At 38.6% G+C, this 25,201-nt stretch overlaps 1 protein-coding gene across 1 annotated transcript; it reads left to right on the top strand.

Moving 5' to 3' along the window:
• Positions 1-8,289: 8,289 nt before the first annotated feature.
• Positions 8,290-23,232, top strand: LOC129356465 (double-stranded RNA-specific editase 1-like). Its single transcript, XM_055026049.1, has 10 exons — positions 8,290-8,377; positions 13,293-13,367; positions 15,420-16,354; positions 17,811-17,925; positions 18,104-18,272; positions 18,457-18,611; positions 18,712-18,880; positions 19,520-19,701; positions 20,559-20,737; positions 21,031-23,232. Exons 1-10 carry the CDS (start codon positions 8,290-8,292, stop codon positions 21,211-21,213), a joined length of 2,250 nt encoding a protein of 749 aa, XP_054882024.1. The 3' UTR covers positions 21,214-23,232.
• The last annotated feature ends 1,969 nt before the right edge of the window (positions 23,233-25,201 follow it).

Raw genomic sequence — 25,201 nt, 5'->3', positions numbered from 1 at the left:
TGTGGGTGTGTGTGTGTGTGTGGGGGAGGGGGGTATGTTTTTTTTTAAGTATTCATGTCTCTGCTGCTCCTACATTTGGGTCTTCCTCCACCACAACATCATGATATTTCTATTGCAAATGTGAGCAAAATGTTCTCAATTTGCCGCTAATGAAAAAACCCCCACAATTTTGTAATTGCCGTGTTTCTATTAAATAAGAGACACAAATTATGCGTGAATAAGTTTGTTCATGTGATTAGTAATTAGAAAACATGTTCCTCCTGTCTGCTGGTATCATCTGGTCGTTCAACCTCCAGTTGATCATATTTTGTTACGACCAAAGAACCACTGCATCCTTGTGCAAATATATATATATTTTTTTAATTAAAAAATCTTTTTTTGAAATTGATATGTTTCCATTAAGCAAATTTATTTTTCTAATTCCCATTTCTGCAGCTTTTAGAAATATCTCATTCTTCCTGGGAGAGAAAATATATCTATGTGGCGTTTAGAGAAAATGACAGTGGGCAGTTTTGCAGAACAGCTATGGATTCAATACTTTCAAATGACTCGATGTTAGACCTCTGGTGCAGCCTGCGGCGTTTCGTCCTACAAATAAGCTCCTGTCTCATCAGACACACTGCTGCTTTATCCTCCCACCCCTTTTCTTCTTAACCTGTCTCCTCCTCTCCAGTCCTCAGTTCTCAGATAAGACAGGCAGGTCCTGGAGGAAAGGACGAACCAGCCGGTGCCGGGATCTGCAGAGCATCTGGAACCTCCTGCACACAGTAAGTACCAGAGCATGGCTCACCTCTTGTAGTGGTTCTGGTTCTGAAGACTCACATATGTGAAAATTCAGCTTGAACAATGTTCTGGATTTGAACTGGACTAGAACCCAGAGCTCAGTGTGGTTCTACTGAATGTTCAGATGAATCTAAAAGAACTTTATTCTGCGTTGATCCACCACACAGAGCAGCAGTATTTACTGAACCGTCCAGTAACGGCGCCGATAAAACAAACTTGTTGGACTTAAGCATAAAAAGCTGGGATGCATATTTCTGCATTCCTGAAGATGAATACACACTTCAGTCAATTCATTTCCAGAAAATATTTTTTTATGAGTGAGTGATTAGATTAATCTAAACTGACACATTTTTTCCTTGCTTAAAAAAAGGCAAATGTCAATTCTATTAAAAAGCCGAGCAGCAGAGCAACGATTATTAGACTCCTATTGTTACAGCATAACGACGGGTGACATTTGTATAAAAATTGATAAAAAAAAGTGGCTTATGTGACGGTTTCAGTAGGTGTTGTTTTAAATAAAGTTCAAGTTAAATGTAGATGGAGAAGAAATGTGACTTGACAAGAAAACATGATCATAATCATCATATAATGCACATTTAGGCAGATCCTTGGTATTTTCTGTATTAAAATTACTTTCAAAAGGAAAGAAAAACAAAGTGAACCAGAGCAGTGGGATCGTCATAACAACCACACAGTAATTACAAAGGATTTTTCAATTAATATATTATTAAAAGTGACAACTATTAAAAGAAAATATACTGACAGTGATCTGATAAAGAAGGTACTGATTTGTTCATTTCTCATAAATCCTGTTGAACTGATGGAACCAAAATGGCTCCAATCTGCAAATGAGAACTTTAACATGAATGATGCAGCTCATCAGGGTTACATATTGTTTTAGAAATATAGAAATCATTTTTTGGGAAGGGGAATTTGTGTCAGTGTACCATGTAAATTGTAGCGATAAACATAGAAAAGTCACCAAATATACAGTTAAGCTAAAAATGATTCATATTTTCATCAGATATTGGATTTTAATGGAATTTAAATTAGTTGGTAGATAAAATCCACATTAATTAGCATTTTTGTAAATGTGTCAGAATTAGCCTTAAGACTGTCAAAGGTTCACTAAAAACAAAAGTTATGCAAACAAAATTAAAATGAAAAGTTAGTCAATAAATGCAAACAGTAAATACACAAAAGGGAAACTACAGTTATTATAAAAACGTAGAAATGTTTGCACAGATTATTGCTCAGGGTCATTTTAAATGAACTATCAGAATGTGAATACAGACTGGCTCCTGCATCGTACCGCGTTGTTATTGTGCTCCAGTTTTTTTTTTCTGTTTTTTTTTATTCACTAATTAAAACTAAATTCACCACTTAACCAGAAAGTGTCTGTGAGGTCTTTGTCTCTTCAAGACAATAAAACACATAAGCATCATTAACAGATTTAGTTTTGTTATTATATTTATTCCATTAATTATTTGTTATGTTAAGATTTTATTCCCTGTTCTGACAATTTAATCTTTATGGAATGGACAACTACACTTTAAACACTTGAGTTCAGACAGTTAAAATAGAAGTAATAGCAGTTATTTCATTTTATGGTTCAGCCTAATAAAATAAAATGATTTTATTAAAGAGGAGCATCATGGTCAAACTTATCCAGGAAGGAGCCTGGATTTATTTCAGTTTTATAGAATTGTTTAAAACTTCTCAATGAGCATTTATGCATCTTTTCTCCAAAAGCCTCAAGTTTCAACATCTGGATGTTGTGCAGTGTGAATGTGTCTACGACCGTGTAATAATCATTTCAAACACTGAAGCAAAACTTCAGTCTGGCAAAAAGGTTAAAAAAGATTAAATATTTCCAATGTCAAGCTGTATATATATTTGAATGTTTAATGTATTTTTCCCATAAGAGTCATAATCCTTCAATATGTTGTTAAGGAGACATTTTGAGTTAAATCAAGTTTCAAGTAACATTAAACATTAAAACCTCTGCATATGGGTTTATGAGGGAAGTATGTTTGTGTAGTTGAGTCTAAGGAGATCATTTAAATGTCGAGAATATTTTTTTGTTTTTAGTTGTTTTTCTTTCTCATTCTGCCCAGTAATGATGAAAACAGACATTGGAACGACTGAGTTGACAGAACTGAACTAAAGAAAGAAAATGAAAAGAAAAATTAGATGTGAGTTCAGTTCATCAGCTCAGCAGAATATTTTATTTCAACTTTAATCACTTCAAGTCATCGTAGTTCTGATCAACTCGACTAAATCTCACACCTCCATTGACTAAATTGAACTGACTACAGTTAGTCACGGTGGGATATTTTTGGGGCAAAATGACCTCATTAAAGAAGATTTATTCTCACATAAAAAATGTTTCCTCTGGATCGGATGGAGATTGAGTTATATTTTATAAAACACTGGGACAGATTAACGTTTAGTTTCTAATGTTATTTTATGTTTTTCAATGTTGTTGACAAATGAGAATCCCATCAGATCCAAACTAAAAATGAAAAATAGAAGCAAATCTGATCACAGAAGTAATTGTGTTTGCCCCGTGAGTAACATTTATATTTATGGAATATGAGCATTTTTCTTGCAAGTATCACTTTGCTGTGAAATTCAGAAGAGTGACTTTAAGATATTTGACAAAAATAAAAATGCAGCCAGGAAGCTGAAATATCTGCGATTTGCAACCTGTAAAAAAATTTATCTATGTTAACTGCTGTTTGTCAATAAGTGCGTTACATGACGGTAGCTAAGGACTTATTTATAGGTTATTTATTTTTTTCCAACAATCTACATAAAATGTCCTGGCAGTTTATACATATTTTTATTTTATAAGTTTGAGGTTTAAATTGAGATTTATCATAACTCTTTGAACTATACTACTGGTTATTGTTATAATGCATCTTAGTTCAAAATCTTTCCAAACTGAGTGCTGCACATCTGATAAAGCGGCATTTTAAATTAAGTAGACAAGTTTTGATTTCATTATTGAATTAAACACAGATGCCAGGTCAGGTCATTCTAATAACGTTGGAAAGGCCTGACTCCACTCCTCTGTGTTTCACCACAGCGTCTGCTGCTGTTCATCAATATTGCTTTTACCATCTCTGAGACGCTGACTGGAATATTTCTGCAGTCCTTCGTTCAGTCAGCATTTCCTTGTGGGTTTTTCCCGTTTCTTCGTGTTTTATTACTCTATTCAGTTTCCATGCTTCCAGAAGCAGGATTTATGTCTCTCTGCTGCTTTATGAAACCCAAAGAGTAACTCATGGACAGCAGTCAGGTGATTATCATTTCGTCCTCATGTCTTTCTGATGTCCTCACTGAGCCTGCACTCAGTGCTGCCTCCTGCTGGGACTTTAGCAAAGAGTCCTGAGCTGCAGAAGCATCGCCGCTCCATGCTGCTCCGAGTTTGACTGGTTTCTTAAAATAAGGTCCAGATTGACTGGAGATGTTTTTCTTTGCCTTTGGCACAGTTTGGCTTCATCCTTTCATTACTGGGAGCTCAACTGATGTATAAAAGAACAAAAAACTCGAACTGCAAACAGTTATAATGTGTTCCTGGCCCGACTCAGCAGGTTTCCCTGTGCAGCGCCCCCATCAACCACACATCACAACCCAGATTGGAACCTGCAGCCTTCCGATTCAGAGCAGTGTTTGATTAACTGTTATGTTGTAATTAGGCAGAAAGAAAATCTAAAATCCGCTGCAATAACTTTTTTTTGTTTCTCTTTTAGGTTATATTGTGCCAAGTTTTATTGGGCTCAGAGTTGAACTTAGGGGGTGATATTAGTTTGGCTAATGCATTCTTCATGGCTCTTTGCTGGAAAATTTTTTTAAAAATTGCACATGGACTCATCTGTTGAAGAATCTTTCTTGGAAACTTTGCCCATATCAATTTTGTTTTGATTTGCCCATATCAATTGGCATGCCAATTTTGAGTTATAAGCATAAACAATTATTTTCTACCATAGCGCCACCTGCAGGTGCTCATACCTGAATCAGTGTATCTGAGTAGGAATACCAGGACAGTCTCCCATTCTGACCACAGTGTATCGTTCCTTAACCCGCTTTCCCCCTGTGTTCTTGTATTAGCATTTATCGTGCGAGGTGAGTGTGTGTGGCCCAACACACACACTTTGACCCCACTGCTTCCATCAAGACTGACATTTTCTAATGCGGAAAAAGACAACCAATCACACGGTTTCAATCAAGAGTTCTCTGGGGACTCGTTCAGAGGAGATGCTGTCCAGATAAACGATCCCAGCATGTAGAGAAAAGCCTGAAGGACGAGACTGACGCGTCTACATGAAGAGAACTGAAGACATCTGTCAGCCAGAGGACAAAACGAAGAAGCAGTTGTTCCCTGAACACTTTGAATCCCTGAATATCTTGGAGCCTTCGAGCTTTATGTCCAGCAGCTACATGTTTGTCGGCTGTAAGACTTGGATGACATCTTGTGGATCAAGAACAGCCTCCCATCAGAACATGATGAAGGAGACTTTTATTTATTTATGCCTGTGTTCTCTAACAGATTCATTTCTAAACTTTGATTAGCCAGCTCCAAAACATTAATATTACTTCTTGTCAGATGAAACATATTGATCTGATTGAAAGATCAATATGTTGATATCTGAATCATTTGTACTGAACTGCATACTTTACTAGTAAAAGCATTAGGTTAGTTCCCTTCACACATGCAGTGTGAAGTTGTGTGGCGTCCCATTCCTGATCCACAGCGTTAAACAGAAAACATGCACACCCTGCACAGCTATCGCAACTTCAGGAACATTCAGATTTGGTGTAGACATTTTGACCATGTTTTCAGAAGTGTATATGTGAGGTCAAGCACTGATGTTGGACAAGAAGGCGTAGCACACAGTTTCTACTGTAATTCTATAAGGTTGAGTTCAGGAATCTGTACAGAACAGTCAAATTCCTTCACACCAACCTGGCTGATCTATTTATTTGTGGACTGATGGTCAGTTATGTTGAAACAGGAAAAGATCATCTCCAAACTGTTCCAACAAGGTTGGATAATGAAACTGTTCAAAATATTTTGGTATGATAGGATAACTAAGAGTTGCTTTCAGTGGAACAAACAGAGTGAAGGACATGCTCCCATGGTGGTCCTCCCTCCACCAAACTTTACCACTGAGGTCAGACAAATCCTGTCAAATCAAAAGTCACAGAGTAACAAACGGCTTGTTATGTGGAACAATGGAACAATAATGCATTATTAATAAAGTAGGATTTTTGATGGATGGAAAAAAAAACATATCAAAGGTCCTAATAAAGGTATTTTAATCAGAGGAGCAGCATCAGCATTTACAGTAAGTACAGAAATTCATCAAACTCAGTAAATCTGCAGAAACTGATTTCAGTTCAGAGTTGGGACTTGTTGAAGTGAACAGTAGGTGGCGCAATTTGTCCAGTTATACTGGAAGTGTGACAGCAGGAGGCTGCTCTCTGACGTTTTCAACTTTAAACAAACATGAACTTCAATGGTTTGCAAGGATTTTGTGGAAAAAACCCCTGAATGGTGTGGCATGCATTTTTATTTAGCCAGCCTGATTCAATGCTTTGTGGAAGCACATTTTTCTGCAATTCCAGCTGCAGCTCTCTGGGGTTTGTCTACAAGTTTTGAGCATCTATAGACTAAAGTTTTGGCCAATTGTTCTCAGTGAGATTGTTTGGAGAATAAATATTAATCTCAGTTTTTAGCTTTTCACACAGATCTGGTCATTTTAGGTCTGGACCGATTGGTTTCTCTGTACAAGAGAATCTTAAAGTTCATTACACAAATAATCTTTTGTCTTAAATATTGAATAAGGTTCATCAAACTTAAAATCAGTTTTTTAATATTTTTATCCATAACTTTATTTGTAGGCTAGCCTAACTATTTTTTGTGCAGATTTATTCGACTGGTAAATTCAATCTGAATCTCTGCTTAAACATTAGAAATATTTAAGCAGAGATAAAAGATGTTTAATGCTTATTTTACCAGCTGTTTTTGTAGCTTCTCATTTTAAAGTATGCTGTCTGGTGGGTTACTGGGTCAGATTGATCCCACATGAAAACAGTTTTTTGCTGAACAAGCTCTATGAAAATGTAATAATTTATTGATAACTTTTAAAGTTCACAGCTAGATTTATTTTGAAACTGGTGCTTTAAATGTAAGGGAGCTTCATTGCGTGAGGCCTATGTTAAAGAGATTGGATTTACTGGTTTAAAAAAACTGTTAGACAATTTTAAATAAGTTCAGTAAATTTGCCTTACTGTGGAAAATATAAAAATCTGCGTGACTTTCAATTTTCTTTTTTAACATTTGGACCAGACAGTAGTTGTGGTTTAGAGCAGCCGTAGACTCACTGCTTGAACTTTTCTTCAACATAAGATCTGCTTCTGCTTGATGTTTCTTCCTGTTAAAACAGAACCTTGTTCTCTCTGAGGAAATATGAGGAAAGTCAATGACACAATGGAAGCTAATGGTGCAGTGATGACTTGGATCAATACATGTATAACAAAATAAGACCTTTTTGAAGTAATTCAGTAATTCAGTTCACTGTCAAAGTGAAATGTGATCTAGATTATTTCTACTCCGATGTCTTTCAGAACAAAAATAAAATTCAAGGCTTTAGTAAAATAAATAATTTATTTTGATAAATCAGTCTCATTAGAATGCATATTTAAATTTTTTTAATGTGACTGTACTTTTAAGCCTTAGTCTTTTTTTGAATGCACTACATAAGTTGGATATTGTTTTATTTGTAACATGTCTTGAGACAGTTATTATGAATTGATGCTCTATTATCCTCCCAAACAAACACGTTTGAACATGGTGGTTTAGTTCAGCCAGCTGGGCCTGTAAGCTGCAGACGGATGTTGAATCTTACATTATGTTGACATAACCCTTCAGTATTTTAGCTATAATCCACTGCAGGCTATATCATTCATCCTCTTATCTCATGTTTAATTTTCCTTCTCATGTCTGTTAGATATCTTCATATATAAAGCTTTATCTCAGGTTTTCCTTTTCATCTGTTTTAGAAATTGGATCTGTTTCATTTGCTTGGAATGTTCTCTGGTTTTAAGCAGTAAATAAAAATCCCAACACATTAATCTTCATCCCTCCAGGTAACAATGATGCTCTACTTTGTGCTGTTCTGTGAAAAGGGACAAAATGTCATCAGGTTACATCAAAATGTTGATCTCAACTGGAGCAAAACAAATCGGCGATAAGGAGAAAATGAAATGAAAGAAGGTGGAGGGGAGCTAATCCACAGGTCACTAGTACTGTTAGCAGCAACCTTTGATCCATGTGTGGGTTAAGAAGAGTCAGTGTGGCAGGCGGAGGAAGGAGGTGGAGAGATATCGCAGCCCATTCATCTGACAGCCGTTTACCACAGCAGTCTTCTGCTCCTCCTCCCTGTTCGGTCCAAAGTTGTCGACAGTCTTCCAGAGCCTGCAGGGGACGGATCAGCCATGGCTCTGCTGCCAGATGTGGCTGCACACTGCTGCCTGATCCGCCGGCGGTTCAGGAGGAGGAGGAAGAAACGCTCAGAGCGTAAAGGTAGGAGTCTACCTGCTGCTCCAGTTTCATGCTGTCTGCATGAGTTTAGAAGATGCTCTTCACTTCATAGGAGTTTCAGTTGTATTTGTGCTGCGCTGTAGCAAAGCCAGTGTCTTTTAGTCATCATTTATTAAGGTGTGTCTTGTTCAGAGGAATATATCTGTCATTGCTCATGTTTAATGAGTGCTGCTGCTCTAGTTGAACCATTGAGCACAAAGTCAGGATGGATCTGAGGATGAGATGTTTCTGTCTTTCTTCTAAAGTCAGGCAGAAAGAAATGTTTGATGTTTGATCCACAGCTGCAGTTTGACCAGTTTCTGTCTGTTTCTTTAGACTCTTGTTTCCTTTCGTGGCGATAGTTTGCTGCAGTTCTGCTGTAAACCTCCATCTCAGGTTTACAGGGTCTTGCAGGTTTTCGTCCAGAAATGTGCTGCATTTATAGAGTAGTGATTCTGCAATCTCAAAGTTGGTGGTTTAAACTTAGCTTCTTCCTGGCACATGTTGATGAGCAAGGCACTTAGCCCCAAGTTCCCTTTTGATCTGTATCCAGATATGAATGGAACGTTGTAGATAGCAGATCCAGGGTTAGTTCTACTTGTCCTTCCACTTCAGCCATCATAAGGAATCTGGGAATTTATTCCAGATGTTGTTCTGAATGTGTTCTTAACTAAGACAGAAACATCAGTCATTGTCAAACATGGATGTTTCTACTGGAAGCTGTTGAACTTCTAGGATACAGAATCGTACAGCATCATCAGCTGCTTCCTCTTCATTCATATTCATTGGCTTTGAGTGAGATTACAAGCAACAACTACTATCCACTGGGAGCAAATGCTCACGTTTACTTAATCCCCACATTTATTCCAATTGTAGCTGCTGTACCAAAAGCCAAGGCAGCAGATGTATCGTGCTTCCTCTTCCCTTTATTAGTCTAATGATAATTCATGCAGTGTGGTAAACAGCAACATCGTATGAAAAAAGAAAAACATACTCAGCCATACTTTGCATGCGGGGAGAGTATAAAGCCCATTATTTTCATGTCCCTGCTAAGCGAGGTGTTGGGAGATGAACTGAAGTGTGAGTTTAATCTACTGGGAGCAAAAGTGATTTTCAGACGAGCTCTAAGCCGATGTGCTCTGTGAGGCGTGCATGCCATGCCGCTTCCATGAGATGTGCTTGTCGGCCCAAAACTTGATCTGTCTCGCACACAGGTGATGTGCAGGAACTGATATCGTCCTCACTCCTCCCTTCCTCCACCCTGCTGCTCAGCTCTGTCATCAAACTCTGGCTTTAATCAACAGGTCTGTTAGACTTCCTCCATGACAGCCCATCAGAATGCCTGTTAAATCTCAGAGCCACTTTTCATTTCAATCATTTGTTAAAACAAACATTAATCTGATTGGTACCTGAAATTTTTCTTCTGGAAAAAAAGTGCCCTTCTGAAATCTTTTGACTGTTCTGATATTCCCTGCTTGTTAGGCTTCAGTAAACAGCTTTTCCTGCCCTTCCACCAGCTACTGCTGGCCTTAGAGCCAAAGCCTCGGAGTGTGAAATTCAACATCAGTCCATCACAAGCTGCAGGGGAACAGGAGTGGACCCGGCCTGGCCGTGTCTCGGCCCGGGAGAGCAGAGATAACATCTGTGCTCAGTGATGCAGGGAGAACAGGGAAGAGATGGGTCAGTGGATGGCAGCAGGAATCTGAAATCACTCCTAGAAACTTCTCCATCTTTATTAAAAAGCTGAGGTGAAGGCGAGCGGCACGCCTGCACCTTTTTGGATTGTTAGTATTCCACTATATGATTCCCCTTCGTCAACTTGTTATCACACAGATTGAGATTTTACAGGCGAACTTTCTCTGTCAATCTGCTCCTTAACCAGCAACACATGCTGCAGCTTTGAAGGCTGTGATGAAACTGTGCTGGATGGGAGTCCAGCAACTCTTCTGACTCTGTGCGTCCGTCGCTATAACAACGGAGATGTGCAGTGATAATTCACAAGACACAATCCAAAAATGCATATACTTGCAAACTCCTTAATAATTTATGTTTTATGAAGAAGGAAACATCTTTTTAAGAATTATTGTAAACTTTTTTTTATAACTTTTTGCTCTTCAGTATTTTCAGGTTTTTCTATGAAACGTGACTCAACAAGATTTGTTCAAAATCCCCCTTGTATTGGATTTTTGTCATAGAGCATATCTATAAAATATAGCTTGGGAAGCGTAAATACCAAAGCACAGCTCACTGGCTGCTGAGTGCGAAGCAGTAAACCCAGGAGTGTCATTTGTTTTCCTAACTGGCTGAACCCCAAACACAGCAATAAGGAAAACTTCAGATATTCTGCACTTCCTATTAATGAATCTATTGTGCATGTTAAGGTATATTTGGGGTTTGAACTGTTAAAATTGGCACTTATATGCATTTTTAGGCAGAGTCTCAAATCAACCAAGACTTTAGGTTTTTGTGGTTGGCAGTGATTCTTAACTCCAGCTGATATTGAGGGTTTGCTGGAGCACATGTTCATACCTTCATAGTCCATCAAAGTGTTCTCTGTCTGCATCTTCTAAAGGTAATCTGCTTGTCAAAAAGTTGCTCAGTCCTCCTCAGCGCTGTAAAGAGTCCACTACAGCGTTTTAACTCAGTTGCTGTCAGCAGCACTAATACCTGTAGGTGGGGGTTCTGGTTTGGGGCCAAAGTGACTGCATGGCTTTAAGTGTCATTAGTACCTGAAAATGACTCTGGCCCTGCAGCCACTTCCAGAGTCACACAACAAATTAAAGCTGTCATAAAGATTTCACAGAGCAGAAGTTTGGAGGATTGTGTTCTGAGTCTAAACAAGCAAAGAAACTCAGAAGTCATTGAAATATATCAGCTCAACCTAAATTGGAGAAAATTAATCTAACATTCCTGTTTTTGGACTGCTGCCGCAGTTTTCACCTGCTTTCTTAGTCATTTGTAGAATTGCCTTGTAAGCTGCAGGATTTGGGTCAAATGTTTCAAGCTTTCAACCACTTGAAATACCTGAGTGGGCTTGTTCATCAAGCTTGACAGCCTGCCACACTGGCCAAACCGCCCTGAAACTGAGTCTGTTGCAGTCTGTCTGCATTTGATAGATTGTGATGTTTCCAACTGTCAGTAAGTATTTTAGCTTAGGAAGTTGTAATAAATGTTTTCTGTCTTTTGCTGAATCTTTCATTCTGGTTTCCCTAAAATCTGCAGTAAATGTCACATTTCCATCCAAATCTAAAAAGCCTGTGAAAAGTTAAGTGCATTTTAAACAGAAGCTTCCTGTGAACTGCAGGTTAATCAGCTTTCTTTTTGTCCCGTTTCAGCTGAAAAGGTCAGGCAGTAATCAAGGAGAATTAACTCAGCTTTACAGAAATATGTTTCTTTGCAATATTTTTCTTCATTACTTAAATGTCACATTTCAAACATTTGTTTTATTTACATTGTAATTAAATGTCAAACCATAGATATTATGATTGGATTTAGAAAAGTGTGTAAGACTTTATTTGAAGGGGTATGTGTGAGACTGATGCCGTGATAAACATAGCAACACCTGTTATGAATATGAAGGGTACTTTGTCAATGTTTGTGACTGATAAAATGAAGTAATATTTGGTGAAAATATGACTTTAAAGACAAAGATACCAGTGTTGTAGTCAAGACCACCTCACCCTAGACCAGACCGCCTTGAGACCGATTAAAGACCAAGACCAGAGCGCCGCGCTACCTGACACAATAAAATGTGAAATATGACCAAAGTTGCTTCTTAAATTGATCTGAAAGATTCACATTCCCATAAAAGGACCCAGATATTAAATGCTTAGAGCTGAAGTAAATTAAAATGACCAATTCAAACTTTTCTTTATTCTGCTTTGCTACCATCTCTGTGCCACAATCTGCAGAGGTCTCATGTTGCCCCTGACAATATCACGCCCTGGGAGGTTGCTCATATGGCCCACCACTGTCTGCTCCATTAAACATAACAATGCACTAAAGGTAAACTATGAACACTGACCAATGAGCACCAAGCAAGAAGTAACCATTGTTGTTGTCCCTCTGTCTGTCTGCATGAACCCAGGTGCCAAAAATAATCACAGAGCAATGTGCTGCGCTGTGGCTCATCTTAGTTCTTGTATTTTATTTATTTGATGATTAAATAAATATATAAAATCGAATGATTAAAACAATGCATTGTGCATTGCAAAAACTAAGAACGGTTCTCAGTGAGGCTTCGGTCCTATTGTTCTCAGAATGATAGGAGAATCGGATCGTTCATAAATGACCGGATCCGATACATGCAGGCATCTCTATATTGCAGACTTTAGTCACGTCGTAGCACAAGTGTGACACGTCAGTGCGACACACCAGTCAACACCTTCGCACAGCAAACACAGTGACAGCATTATCATCACAATTGAAACATATCGGTCCCTGTAGCTAACTTTGCTAACATCACTTCACAGAGCTTACCATTCATTGAGCTTCATTACAAAATCACACTAAAAGTTGAATGTAGTCCCACCGTCTCTGAAAGCGAAGCGCTGCTGATGTTTTCTTATGATTTTTGTAAGTAAATTTAGTCTCCTCACTCTGAGATGAGTACTGCATGTCCTAGAGAGAGTTAAAGGGCCGATGACGCTTTATAGGGGGACAGAAACACTAATTACCAAGTCAAGTTACTCTATCCAGTGAAAACCAGGATGTTACCAAATAAGCTGGACAATCTAGTGACATTTTTACAGTTGTGGTTTTGACCGAGTAAAATCCTGAGTCCTCAATGACTGAGACCAACACAAGATTGAGACTGGTCTCGAATATTACAACATTAAAAGAGGCATCAAGTTGTAGTTGGCAACATGAGAAACGAGAGAATCCAAAGAAAGCTGACTGAAGTTTGTGTTTCCTGCAGGTGGATCAGGGAACCGGCCAATCCGAACCCAGCAGAGGGAGCCCGTCACAGAGCGGATGGAAACACAAAGCATGAGTGAGTCCATTTTACATCTGATATCTTTAAGTCAAGTTCTGATTTATTGGGGAATTAAAGGGACTCTTTGCATGCTAACTCTCTGTTAGCTTGCAAAGATTCTTAGCAGAATATCATCACAAAATGTACCATTGAAATTGTTTCAGGGGAAAGAAATAGATTTCAATTATGTATGGTTTCAGACTATTGTTATGTTACAATCTAACCTCCATATTTAGTACAAAAATAAAATACAAGCTGTGATGAACAATGACTTATTTTGGAACATGTAGGGGATTTAATCAGCATTCATTGGGGCTAATGTCCATTCTACCGTAGATAACACTCATGATAGTTCCAACTGGTGATCACGTTCCCATATTTTCACCTGACACAATGTGAATTTTGAGGTCCGTTAACAGAAGGAAGATGTTTAATCTGACATATAATCCAGCTCAACCCAGTGCAACAGACTGAGACAGTCAGGGAAATGTAAGTGAAAGATGATTGCTTTCAGTGTAAGACTGATAGTGCAGTTATTCTCCTCTGTGGTGTTGCTGAGCCAACAGCTTATTTGGTTCAACACTAACACAAGCAGCCTCCTTACACTGGTTATTAGTGCTGGGTAGTAATAATCCCATCCCTGTTGGAGGAACATGTGGATTATGGCTGACAGTGGAGGAGCTCAAGGTTATTGAAGGGCTCAATGCAGCAGTTTGTACAGGTTTCACTCAATGTGAATCATATTGTTAAACATGGTTTGACAATATTAACATATTGTTTCACAATAATTTCACAGTTTTCTTGCTGAGCTATCCAGCTGTTTATCTAAGAGGAATGACTTCCCCTCCCCCTCTTGTTGCTTAGGGCTTTGCCCTTTTTGTCGTTCAGTTCCATCCAGCCCTGCTGTCTTTATCATTGTCTTTGCATGCTGTCCATTTTGCTGCTAAAACCCAAACTTTGTCTTGTTCAGTTCCTCCACTCCTGTAATTTAGAGTTCTTATTGGATTACATGAAGCTGAACTGGTAATGAGTTTTGGTTAGAAACTGGTCTCAGTCCCATTTGATCAATCTGGACCCAACGGGTCAAAACAGGACATTAACCTTTAGTAGTGGAAATAAAAGGGCAGCAGTTTCAGAAGATGTGACTTTTTTCCACTTTCAGGTTAAACAGTTTGAACAGAATAACTTGATGATTGTTTCCTTCCTGGACAACAAATTTATAATGTCAAATCATTACTTTTCTCAAGATGAAGCTTGAATTAAACTGAAGGATATTTTTAAAATCTAGATTGCATTGTAATTATTTGCTATAACAATTTTAATGTTGTGCAATGTGTAATTGTTTAATGTGAAAGGTTTTTATACAGTTAAAATTTGAACTCTGATCCCTGATGACTCCATCCAGTGGATGTTGACTGATGAACTGATCTGTTGTTGCTGAAGTGACGAGGATTTCCAGAACACAGAGGCTTCTTCTGCTAAGAAACAGAAAAAAACTGTTAAATAATTTAGTTTCATTCCAAACAAATCTTGGAATTTATCCATGAGGATTGATAATGTTTAAATGTTACAGAGTTGATACATTTAGTTTTATCCTGAATTTTTCCTGACAAGCACCAAAAGCAGTAACCTATCAAGCTTTTGCTAGAGGATGTTATAAATGGAAATTTATGTAGCATTCCAAGGACTTTGTTAACAGGGTCTGGTGATATGTGTTCCTAAATGCCATGAATGTCTTAAGAAAGAAGAAACAATTCAATTGGAGTTTGGAGCTTTAATGTTGATATGAACTTTACAGTTTAGGTGCAAATGAGATAGAGGCAGCATTATTTTTGTCTTAAAGAATAACTTGCTGGTTGTAAGTTTTATCAGTCATAAATTAAGAAAATACTGTTACACTTCAGTTGTAAATTTAATTCTAAATATGAAGTCAGACTTTCATGTTTCCTAAAACTTCTGGAACACACATCACTGAACTCAGTTGCACAGAGATAATAACGGACTCTAAATTTTACATTTACAAGATCCTGCAACGAAGGCATTGTAAGTTACTCTTTCTGGGCACCGCAGGTTCATGCAGCACAGATGTTAAGGAAAATCACAACTTGGACAACCTCTTCTCAAAAGAAGGGGTTGCATCTGTTGCTGTTCAGCTCCGCAGTGGAAGGACGGGCAGAGGTAGGAAACGTCCCTTAGCGGAGGGTAACAATGGCCGCACAGCCTGCAAGTACTGGCCGAAAAAGCGTAAAAAGGTCTCAGGACCCATTGTGCCCAAGAATGCCCTCATGCAGCTGAATGAAATAAAGCCTGGACTTCAATACAAGCTGCTTTCTCAGTCTGGCCCAGTCCATGCGCCTGTGTTTGTGATGACTGTGGAGGTCAATGGGCAGGTATTTGATGGCTCAGGTCAGACCAAAAAGAAGGCCAAGCTAAGCGCTGCGGAGAAGGCTCTGCGTTCCTTTGTCCAGTTCCCTAACGCGTCTGAAGCCCACATGGCCATGGGTCGCACTCTGGCTGTTCACACAGACTTCACCTCAGACCAGGGGGACTTTCCTGATGAGCTCTTCAATGCCTTTGAGACATCCAGAGCTTTAGGTGACCCTTTATACCTGGCCCCCAGCAGCAGGAGATCGTTCACAACTCTGGGAATAGAAAACCCATTTCTCTCTCCTCCTACGTCAAACATTGTTCAGTCTCCCCTAACCCATAATTCATTTGGCTTCACTTCCTTGACAAGTGGCAAGAACCCTGTAATGATTCTTAATGAAATGAGGCCAGGACTCAAATTTAATACTGTGTCTGAGAGCGGGGAGAGCCACGCCAAAAACTTTGTCATGTCAGTGACGGTGGACGCTCAGAACTTCCAGGGTTCTGGGCGGAACAAGAGGCTGGCCAAAGCTCGAGCCGCCCAGGCTGCCCTGTCTGCACTCTTTCATATTGAGCCGGACCGGGTATCGTCCCGGCAACCCAGACCCAAAGAGGGATTGCAGCTTCATCAACCACAGGTGAGCAGGATTTTACTTTGTTTTACTGTCGGTTACTATAAACCAGGGATGAAAGAATTTATCATGGGGAATCAATTATTGAAATAATTGTCAACTAACGTAGTAATCAATTAATTGTTAACAGACTTTAAAAACAACCATTTGCTGCAAGACCAACTAGTCAGAGCTGTAATTAAGCTAACTAAAACTGTCTAATGTAGCATAAAAGTGGTTTCAATGAGAAATCTGCAGATTGAATGTCCATTGAATGTCCATAGTGAGTTATTACAAACTGATTTTCACTTCTAGCTCTGTGCTGCTGCATCAGCACCTTCAGCTGCTTGGTATCTTGTTTCTGATCACATATATGATTTAAATACATAGAATTAAAGTAAGAAAACTTTATTTAAATAGCATCCTCTTCATCCACAAACTGTATTCTAAAAAAATGAATGCAAAATTAAAGTCTGTGCCTCATCATTGACATTTATCAATAAAGAAAATCTAGTTACCTACTATAAACAACTTAACACTTTGGAAACATTTATGTTTTAAATCATTTTATGTTTTATAAAATTGTAAAATAACTATAATTTTTTTCTTTAATTTGTTAATGAAGTTAATATTTCAATTATTATGTCAATATCCCCTTAATTTAGCCAAAGTCTGATTTGCCAACAGCAAATTGAACTGATGCTGATTTCTCTTTAAGAACTTTTTTCTAGTCTTTCTGCAGTGATTAATTATTAATATAAGCTATTCATCCATATCAGCACTTTCTGTCAGTTTTAATTGATTCATAGACGTTGTGGCAAACTATAGAAGTTTATTTCCAGGAGATGAGCATTGAAAAAGAAAATACACCTAAAAATATTTGCATATGAGAAATGAAAAGTTGTGTGTTTCCTTCCTGGTTTTCTGTCAGGTTTCATATAAACTCCACCTCCTGTAGAAACATCCATGGATTTTTATGAAACTGAAGGAAAACTGGAAATTTGTGTATGGGAATGTATGGAATTACTAATTATTATTACAATCATGAAGAGATACCTTCAACTGATGATAGTTTTATTGTAAAAAAGCTTTTGTTGTGACCAGTTTGACAAAACATGATTAAAGGTGACTTCAGGAAAGACGAGTTCAATTCACTGAGAATCTATTTACACATAAACTGATCCATACCTGTAATCCCTGCACACTGATAATGAAGCTGTTATCTTAATTAGTATCTCTGTCATGGCTGAGTGCTGTTCACACACTGTTGTTCATCAAGCTGCAGCTCTCAAAGCGTTTCGAGTGGAGAACCTGCCTGTCATTTACACCAGCAAAAAAACTTTCCATTCAAATAAAGTGCAGAAGAACTGCCATAGCTTTTTACCTCGTCCAGCTTGTTGTCTACTGCTGCTTCATAATGGACATTAGTTGTAATGAGATGCGAGTTCTTTCTTTCAGAGCTTTGTGTCTTGTGTTGCTTTAGGTTCTGGCCGACGCCGTCTCTCGTTTGGTTGTCCAAAAGTTCAGTGAACTAACTGATAACTTCAAGTCTCCACATGCTCGAAGGAAAGTCTTGGCAGGTGTTGTCATGACAACAGGTATTTTCATTTTCTCCACATACAGTCAACCCAGTTTGATTAAATCTGTGTTCCTTGTTAAAGTACTCTGTCCTTCATCAGGCACTCTGTCAAGAATAAAGAAAATGTAAAAGATAAACAATGGTTTGAGCTTTTGTACAAACCGATGTTATCTGAGATTTTGATTTTCCCCACCCAGGTTCAGATGTGAAGGAGGCACAGGTTATCTGTGTATCCACAGGGACAAAGTGCATCAATGGTGAATACATGAGTGACAGAGGACTCTCCCTGAATGACTGCCATGCTGAAATTATAGCTCGGCGCTCTCTCATCAGGTTTCTGTACTCCCAGCTGGAACACTTTCTCAGGTGATTTCTGCTGAGTTGAAGAAAAAGCAAAAAATGAAATTATGACCAATATTCCCACTGGCCAATATTAATAGAAGAGAGCTATGATCTTTGCCTTGCATCTTATGTGTTGACTCAGTTTCATATAAGCTGATACCAGTTTGAAGCTATACTTCCTGTCTGTTGTATGAATTTGAATCTTTAGTCCTAATGAAGAGGATCATCACAAATCTCTCTTCACCTGCTGTGACAACAAACAAGGTTTCAGACTGAATACAGACGTCCAGTTCCACCTGTACATCAGTACCTCGCCCTGTGGCGATGCCCGCATCTTTTCACCTCATGAAGCTGCTGCAGACGGTGAGGACGGCTTCTTCAGCTGCCTTTAGCAAAAGCTTTTCTCCTCATTCCTCAGAGGTTGTTGCTCCAGTTTCCTTGTTTCTCTCTTTGAATCTCTCAGACCAGAGCGACAGACACCCTAACAGGAAGGCCCGCGGGCAGCTGCGGACGAAGATTGAGTCTGGTGAAGGAACCATCCCGGTGCGCTCTGGTAGCATCATCCAGACATGGGATGGGGTTCTTCAGGGTGAGAGGCTGCTCACCATGTCCTGCAGCGACAAGATTGCCAGGTCTGTCTTCTGGCCCCCACACACAGACAACTGACTAACTCACTTTTGCTGTAAAGTTTTTTCACACCTTGGGATTCATCAGACTCTGTACCTAGATGTCAGTACCCTCTGTGTGGCATTTTAATTGCCCACCTTTTGTTCAAATTCTAGCGTAGTATGCCTTGTGAAAGTATTCAAACCTATAAGACTTTCTTAACCAAAATGGTTGGCCACTAACGTTTGTAGACCAGGTTATTGCATGCATCATGTAGGGATGATGAATTAATCATTCTTACTCTGAAATGATGAAATAATGTCAGTCTTACATAGTGCTTTTCAGGACACCAAAAGATGCTTCACATGATTGTGCTATATCACACAGCTAGCCCTTATGAACACCAACAGGTAAGGCAGGTGAAGTGTCTTACCTGGGGATCGAACCCAACAGGTTGAAAAGTGAACTCATTGTGTCTCTAGACTTTGTGCAACATGTTCTCGGATTATGCTTTTTGATGAGTCAGCAGAAATGTTATTACAACTACCTTACCCTGTCAGAATTTCTAAGATACATTTTCATGGCAAGAATGTTCAATGGGTGTTGTAGATCTGTAATTTTTCTTGAGCTTCTTTTCTGTATTTGTCTTTTGCGATCATAAAAAGGTGGAATGTGATTGGATTCCAAGGCTCTTTGATGACCTACTTCACTCAGCCCATCTACTTCTCCAGCATCATCCTGGGCAGCTTGTACCATGCGGACCATCTGTCCAGAGCCATGTACCAGAGACTTACTGAGATGGAGGCGCTACTGCCACCTTTCAGCCTGAACAAGCCTCTACTCAGTGGTAACAGAGTCAGACTTACCATCCCACAGTCCTCCAGAGGCGGCCATGTCTGCAGCTACTATTCTGCTACTTTTTAAAGCAATCCTTCTCCAACACTCCAGAAGCAAATGAATGACTCTTTTCCAGTCCTCTGTAGAGCTAAAGGTCTGCTGATGAGGGAATTCAGATATGTTGGAGAAGATGATAGTTCTTCTCAAGGACTGGTCTTCCTTACAGATTCCTGTAAATTTAGTGGCAATTTGTGAAAACTTAAAAATAACCAACTAGTTGCCATAGTATTAACTCACACTGAAACTCAATTACAATTCAATATCAATTAACTTTATTGATAGTGCCAACTTTCTATACAATCATACATACATTCCAAATGATCCCACTTATCAAACTGTGCAGTCAAATTCAATGTATCATTCAAATTCATATAAAATTGCTCTGTCTAAACAAAACCAGTATACTGAATCAATCGACTCACACTAAGCAGGCATGAAGTCTTGTCCATGTAAATCTGCTGTCATGATGTAAAGTGCAAGTGCAATGAGCAAGCAGGACCAAGACAGTAAGGAGAAGGTTTTGTTCACTGCTGGAGACATTTTTAGTGTGAAATGATGATACTGTACTGTATCATTACCTGTTTTATACCTGTCACTATACTGATTGATTTCTAGTTTCCATAAAAATCAGAATACTTATGAGTTGAGGGAACATTTCTAGTTTGAGCCTTGCTTTGAAAATCATCAACAAATCTAATCAAATTTGTAAGCTGTGCAGTTAACTTTTTTATAATGCTTTTAGATCTAACCTGTACAAAAGATAGTCTGATGAAGAACCAGAATGAGCAACACCCTGATTTTCTCCAGGAATTAGTAACACAGAGGCTCGTCAGCCTGGAAAAGCCCCAAACTTCAGTGTGAACTGGACCATCGGAGACCAGGGTTTGGAGGTGATTAACGCCACCACAGGGAAGGATGACCTAGGCCGACCCTCAAGACTCTGCAAGCATGCTCTGTTTACCCGCTGGATTGACTTGCACAGCAAGGTAACATACTGACCTAGGAGACAGAACACTGCATGTATTGTGACAGAACAATACATCTGAGCAGATCACATACAGAGGTGATCCCAATGCATTTTATCTTGCAGGGTAACAATAGCTCACCTGAACTGAAGCATGTGTTAGCAAAGCCAGTGAACATTACAAGGCTTATCCTGTTTAACTACTTTGTATTCATCACTGATGTTGTGCTTTTTATGCAAGAGCAGACTCTGTGAAATCATTAATCTTTTATGAACTTTTCTTTAAAACATCTCTTTTGTTTCTGTGCTTAACAGCTGTCCTCCACCCTGCGCATTCAAACACTGCAGCCCAGGAGCTACCATGAGGCTAAGCAGGCCGCAGTGCAGTACAACTCAGCCAAGCAGACTCTGTTCAGAGCCTTCCTCCAGGCCGGACTCGGCGCCTGGGTTAAGAAACCTGTAGAGCAGGACCAGTTCTCTTTCAGCAATTGTGTGTGAGCTGCTCATGGATCTTAGGTAGAGAAGTATGTTCCCTATTGATGTTCTATAAACTGAACTCTTAAATTATTCCATTTGTCATTATTAGTATGTTCAATGGAAAATAGAACAGAGGGAAAGTTGAAAATAAGATGCAGTCTGCAGAAACAGAATATAGCTCTGTTCTGCGACATATTTGACTGCACATCCTCAGTGGATGCAGCTTCACATTTAAGGGAACAACAGGACAGTGGAACCATGAATTTGAAGAAAGTAGTAAAATGCCTCTCTCTGATTTAGCATTTACCAAATAGAAATAGTTTTGTAATATTAACTGCCCTAAAACAGGGGAAAGAAATACAGGGTTTCACATAAGAAAAAGAGAAACTATTTGTGTATGGTGGATGATTGGTTCCAGTTGTGTGCAAGGCAGGTGGAAATCCTGTAACCTTAATATTATGACAGTGAAAGATGATGTCTTATTGACTGAATCTATTTTAGGCTAATCAACATCACATGAATCATATATGATTATTATTTGCTATAAACTAAAATTTAATGCTAAATATGTCTTCTTTGTGGTGGACAGACTCCAGACTGACTCAAATATACAAAAAAAAACAAAAAACAATTAAATTTAAGTTTTTATCTAGTTGTCCACTCAGATGTGATTTTCACAGACTTAAAAAAATGGTTTCATAAAACCAGTGATCAGCCCTGATGGAAAGTTGAACACATGTAGGAGGAATTCTAAATGATTTTCAAGGAGTTAGAACAAGAGCCATGAGGGTTAACAGGGAGGATTTTAGACGTCTTCTGCTCACCGTCATCTAGATGCTCTAATCAAACATTTGTTATCCATGAGGTTTGACCTCCAGTTTTTGTGACTCTTCAACCTAACAGGACTAATCTCAGCCAGAAATGTAGAGTTCTCTATAAGAACCATAATTATACATAAACGGTGTTCAAAATATTTTCTTTCAGCCTTCCAAGCAGTCATCAGTGATTTACTTCAGAAACCAAGGCAACATCACAATGTGCATGATAATAGTAGTTACTGGAAAATTATGTTTTATGATTTCAGAACAGAGACTAACTGATTAAACTGATATCTAAAGCTTCATTAGCATTTTATGTTAGCATTCTGTGCCACTTTCATGGTAAACAGCAGAGCAGTGGCTCTGCGATGAGGTAAAGGATGCCAACATGTCTAAAAGTTACAAGATGGCAAATGAGCTATCTTATTATTTAATTAAATTATTACTCCTAAAAAGTCCCTTCACAGTTTTAGGATAACATTTGGGTAGAAATTTTATTAGGATGGACCAAACATTTTAAAGTATTTCTGTTGATTAAAATATTTATAAAAATTTTATGTCTGTTTTTGTGTTTAACTTATTTTACAAACTCACCAAAAGTGATGCAATGATCATTACATCATGAATCCTCATCTTCCTTGTTTTTATTAATGTTTTCTGTCTTTAACAATAATTTGTGAAACTTTTTATATGTGATGTGGATTTTCATGTAGTCTGATTTACCCCCTAAAACATTAAAAGTTGGAATGAAACAATCTTGTATTTCCTTGAGCATGTTTTACTTTGCCTTTGCAGGACATATTTTATTTCTAAATTAATTCCTATTTGATATTTGTATTTAATATATTTCAGTCCTTTATCCTCTTGTTTCTAACTATTTTCTTTTTGTAGTCCTGTTTTCTTCTGTAGGCATAAGCTGGATATTTGCACAAACTCAATGACTCTAATGGCATTGTGCTTGGCAGGGTGATGCGTTCCCTACTGTAGCAAAGTGCACTGGAGTGGGTGAAGTGAAGGGAGAACGATGGTTATCTGTGCGTCGGTTCTTCATTAGCAGAAATAATATCTCTGTTGCTCAGAACCTGCTGTACCTTTGTGGATGAGTCAGAAAACTTTGCTGATGATTGTTTTTTCAGCGACATGATAAAGTCAAACTGTGAGGCACAATGCATGAGCTATACATGTAAAGCACAAAAATCCTAATATAACAGAATATGTAAAAACTGACAAAATGTTTAATAAAATATATTACTGTTATTTTCTCTGGTTTTGTTTTTTTTGACTAGTTGTACTTTGAAACAAATCTAAAAATATGTATTCATTAAAATATTTATTTATCCATTCATTTTCTGAACACCCTTGACCCTGGTGGGGTCAGGAGGGGTGCTGGTGCCTCAATAGGAAGATATTTCGGGCGAGAGGCGGGATCAACCTGGGCAGGTCGCCAGTCTGTCGCAGGTTAACACAGAGACACACAGGACCAACAATCACACACACACATAGCTAGGGAGAATTTAGAGAGACCAATTCGCCTGACAGACACAATTAACCTTAAATTTGAACTGTGGGAGGAAACCAGAGTACCCAGAGAGAACCCAGTATGCACAGGGAGAACATGCAAACTCCATGCAGAAAGCCCCCAGGTGGATGGCCATGCTTGGCCATCCAGGAAGAAAGAAGGGATAGTGGGAGTGGGCATAGATGATGATTGGATGAATTGAATGTCTATTAATTGCAATTTATAGCCAAACCACTGATGCCATTTCCAAGAATTTAAAAATTTGGATTTGGAGTCCAAACTGCCTTCAAAGTGATGGTAGCAGATGAGTTTGATTTTTAATTTATTTCATTTTGGCCATGGGAAAGGTACTATCTCAATAGGGTAATGTATAACGGTAGAGAAGCTGCAGAGAGGCAATTTTTCTTTGATTTCTCCAATGCATTTAACATAATTCAGCCTGATTTGCTTTGTCAGAAATTCCAGAAGACACAGGTGAAGGCCTCAACAATCACTTACTTCATGACTACCTCACAGACAAACCACAGTTTGTGAGGTGTGTCTAACCAGGTGATCAGCAACAAAGGAGCACCACGGGGAGCTGCTCTCTCAATGTTGATTTTCACTCTGTACACTTCATACTTCCAGCACAAGGTAAGGCTTATGGGTCTGCAGGTCTCGGCGTATCAGAGATGGACAAGAGGCTGAGTACAACAAGTGGACTGAAACAATCATTTAATTGTGAATGTAGACAAAACAAAGGAGATGATTGTTGATTTCTGGAGAAACAAGGTTTGATCAAACCCTATTTCCATCATGGGAGAAGAATACCTTGGTATTCACCCGGACAACAGACTGGACTGGATTTGCAACTATTAAGTGTCTATAAGAAGGGACAGAGCAGACTGTACCGCTTGAGGAAGCTAAGATCTTTCAAGAGACAGATCTTCTATAAGTGTGTTTTCTCAGCATCATCTCTTCTGTTGTCGTCTGTTGGGGCAGCAGCATCAGAGCCAGGAACCAAAAAAGGCTCAACAGCAAGTTAAAAAAACTTGGTTCTGTTGTTGGAGGATTCTTCATAAAATCAACCGTGACCATCCTCTTCATCAGATTGTCTTGGAAAGGCAGAGTCTTTTCAGTAAGAGGCTTCTTCAAATTTTCTTTAACACAATTTACAATAAGAGATCTGCTCCACAGCAATCACTATCAACAACAATTATTGAAGAATCTGTGTTAATATGACTTACAACAACTTTTGATTTTCCTTTGGGATTAATAAAGTATTTTTGGATTGAATTGAATAATTTATGCTTCAGGACATCACATGACAACAGTGCAAAGGCTTAAATGTGTTAAAAAGCATAAGAATGACCTAATCAAAGTCCAGGACTAAATCTAATTGAGGGTCTGTGGAAGGACTTGAAACTGATGTTCTCCATCCAATCTAATTGAACGAGAGCATTTTTTTTTAATGAAGGAAGGACAAAACCGTTCAGTCTGTAGATGTAATTTGTAGATAATTTTACACATCAATCACTAAGGGGGGCGAATATAAATGTGGACTATTTAATGGTTCTGGTTGAAGTGTCAGTAAGTTGGATGTTCCAGGCTGCATCAAGGTTATGTAAGCAGTTATCACAAATTATAAAATCATGCAACACAGGTCAGAGGAATCCTTGACACTGTGAAGGCT

This window comes from Poeciliopsis prolifica, unplaced genomic scaffold, assembly GCF_027474105.1.
Source record: "Poeciliopsis prolifica strain line A6 unplaced genomic scaffold, Auburn_PproV2 SCAFFOLD172, whole genome shotgun sequence".
NCBI classification, from domain to species: domain Eukaryota; kingdom Metazoa; phylum Chordata; class Actinopteri; order Cyprinodontiformes; family Poeciliidae; genus Poeciliopsis; species Poeciliopsis prolifica.
This window is presented reverse-complemented; position numbering and strand designations above follow the sequence as displayed.